This window comes from Coregonus lavaretus, assembly GCF_964263955.1.
Source record: "Coregonus lavaretus genome assembly, contig: HAP1_SCAFFOLD_5969, whole genome shotgun sequence".
Lineage (NCBI taxonomy): Eukaryota > Metazoa > Chordata > Actinopteri > Salmoniformes > Salmonidae > Coregonus > Coregonus lavaretus.
Genome location: NW_028159927.1, coordinates 14,163 through 16,158, shown reverse-complemented (window position 1 = coordinate 16,158; position 1,996 = coordinate 14,163). Strand labels below are relative to the sequence as shown.

Here is a 1,996-nt window from a genome sequence, read left to right as displayed (position 1 = left end):
TCTCTCTCTTCTTTTCTCAGAGCCTGATGATGTGAGGCTGGTGGGAGGAGGCAGTCGCTGTGCTGGTGGAGTGGAGTGGTACTACCAGGGAGAGTGGAGGACTGTGGGAGCTGTAGACAGGAACAAGGAGGCTGTAGCTGCAGTAGTGTGTAGACAGCTGGGTTGTGGCTCCACTGTTTCAGATCTACCTGGAAACACCACTAGAGGGTTTAGTGTTATCTGTTATGGGTCTGAGTCTTCACTGAGGGAGTGTGGGAGAATGTATGATCTCCCTCCTGGACTCACAATGATCTGCTCAGGTAATAACAAGATACACTATGTGGCCAAATATATGTGGACATTAGTGGATTCGGCTAGTTCAGCCATACCTGTTGCTGACAGGTGTATAGAATCGAGCACACAGCCATACAATTCATAGACCACCATTGGTAGTAGAATGGCCGAAGAGCTCAGTGACTTTCAACGTGGCGTCTAGGAGCAACATTGGCTCAGCCGTGAAATGGTAGGCCTCACAAGCTCACAGAACGGACCGCTGAAGCGCGTAGAGCGTCAAAATTATCCTCGGTTGCAACACTCACTACCGAGTTCCACATTCTTTTGGCCATATATTAAATCTCCTTCCTGGACTCACAGAGATCTGCTCAGGAAATATCAAGATATTATAATTATATTCAACTGATTTCCTTCATTCATACAACTTCCTCTGCACCTCTCACGATGACTATTTAGCTTGTAAATCTGCATTGCAAAATAGATCACTCAGTCAAGTAGGAATCAAATACAACTTAAATATCCCAGAATGCTTTTGTATTTGAGTGTTATCTCAGTGAACATCTCTACTCACTGCAACTGTCACATGTCATGTTATTGTCATATCTAAATGAGGAAAGTAGTTGAGGAGCTACGTTTTCTTTTTCTCTCCTCTTGTTCCAGATGTCTTGCTTCAGCCTGATATCAACATATGTTGTCTCAGTGACTGTAGGCCCACTACTCATGTTGCCCTGTGAGGGAGGGTGGCTAGCACTGTTACATGCTGATGTTATTGTCATATCTATAGGAAACTATTTGAAGAGGTTTTTCTTGTTCTCTTTTATTGTTACAGATCTCCTGGTCCAGCCTGATATCTTCCTGACTGACTCAATGGGAGGGATCTCCAGGGGCCACCAGGGGCCTGAAGTGTTTAGGGGCTACAACTTCACCATCACCTGCTCCACTCAGCCACAGTACCCAGGAGGCTCCTTCCTCCTCACGTTCACCGGCTCTAACAGAACCCAGACCCAGCCAGCTGTCAATCACTCTGCTGCCTTCCTCTTCCCTGCTGCAGATTACTCTCACCAAGGGAACTACAGCTGTGTTTATGACAATTATGTTTTCTCTCATAACTTCTCCTCTGAGAGTGAGCTCCTCAACCTCACCGTCACAGGTAACTGAACATGAACCAGACTTCTAACTTTGTCATTGACAGATTTCCCACAGATCTATGTGATGATGACCAGTCCCCTCATCAAAGGTGTTTCTGTTTGCAGCCTCTCCTCTGCCAGCCTTCATCATCAGACACGTTGTAGTGCTGCTGATCCTACTGACAGCCATCACCACCATCTACCTGTACTACAAGGTAAAGACATTTACTCAGACGTTACAAGTCATTTAAATGTTTGTGTCTATGAGCAGGGTTCAGATTCTACATTGGTCTATATCTGTGTTTAAGGTGTGTGATTAACCAGATGTGTATCTTTGACTTGTGTTGCACTATCTTGGGTTTGTTCTTCAGTACTGTACTGATTATGAGAGAACGAGAGGGGGAGAGAGACAGAGAGAGAGACACCAGTGGCAAGGTGACTGTGAACATGGATGTGTATCAAACAGGCACAACGACAGTACAGGGACAAAGTATGAGCAATTCAACGGCTCATACACGAGACATATGTGGCAGGGACTCCAGACAATCCCAGATTATAAAGGGAAAGCTAGCCACGTATGGGACACCGACGCCTCG

The 1,996-nt window shown here is 45.8% G+C and overlaps 1 protein-coding gene across 1 annotated transcript; it reads left to right on the top strand.

Annotated features, from left to right (window-relative positions):
* Window positions 1-286: 286 nt before the first annotated feature.
* LOC311122322 (uncharacterized protein) lies at window positions 287-1,720 on the top strand (the record flags this gene model as incomplete). Its single annotated transcript, XM_084196699.1, has 4 exons — window positions 287-299; window positions 1,103-1,423; window positions 1,527-1,615; window positions 1,709-1,720. The coding sequence occupies 4 exons, from the start codon at window positions 287-289 to the stop codon at window positions 1,718-1,720; spliced, it is 435 nt and encodes a 144-aa protein (XP_084052825.1).
* Between the last annotated feature and the right edge of the window lie 276 nt (window positions 1,721-1,996).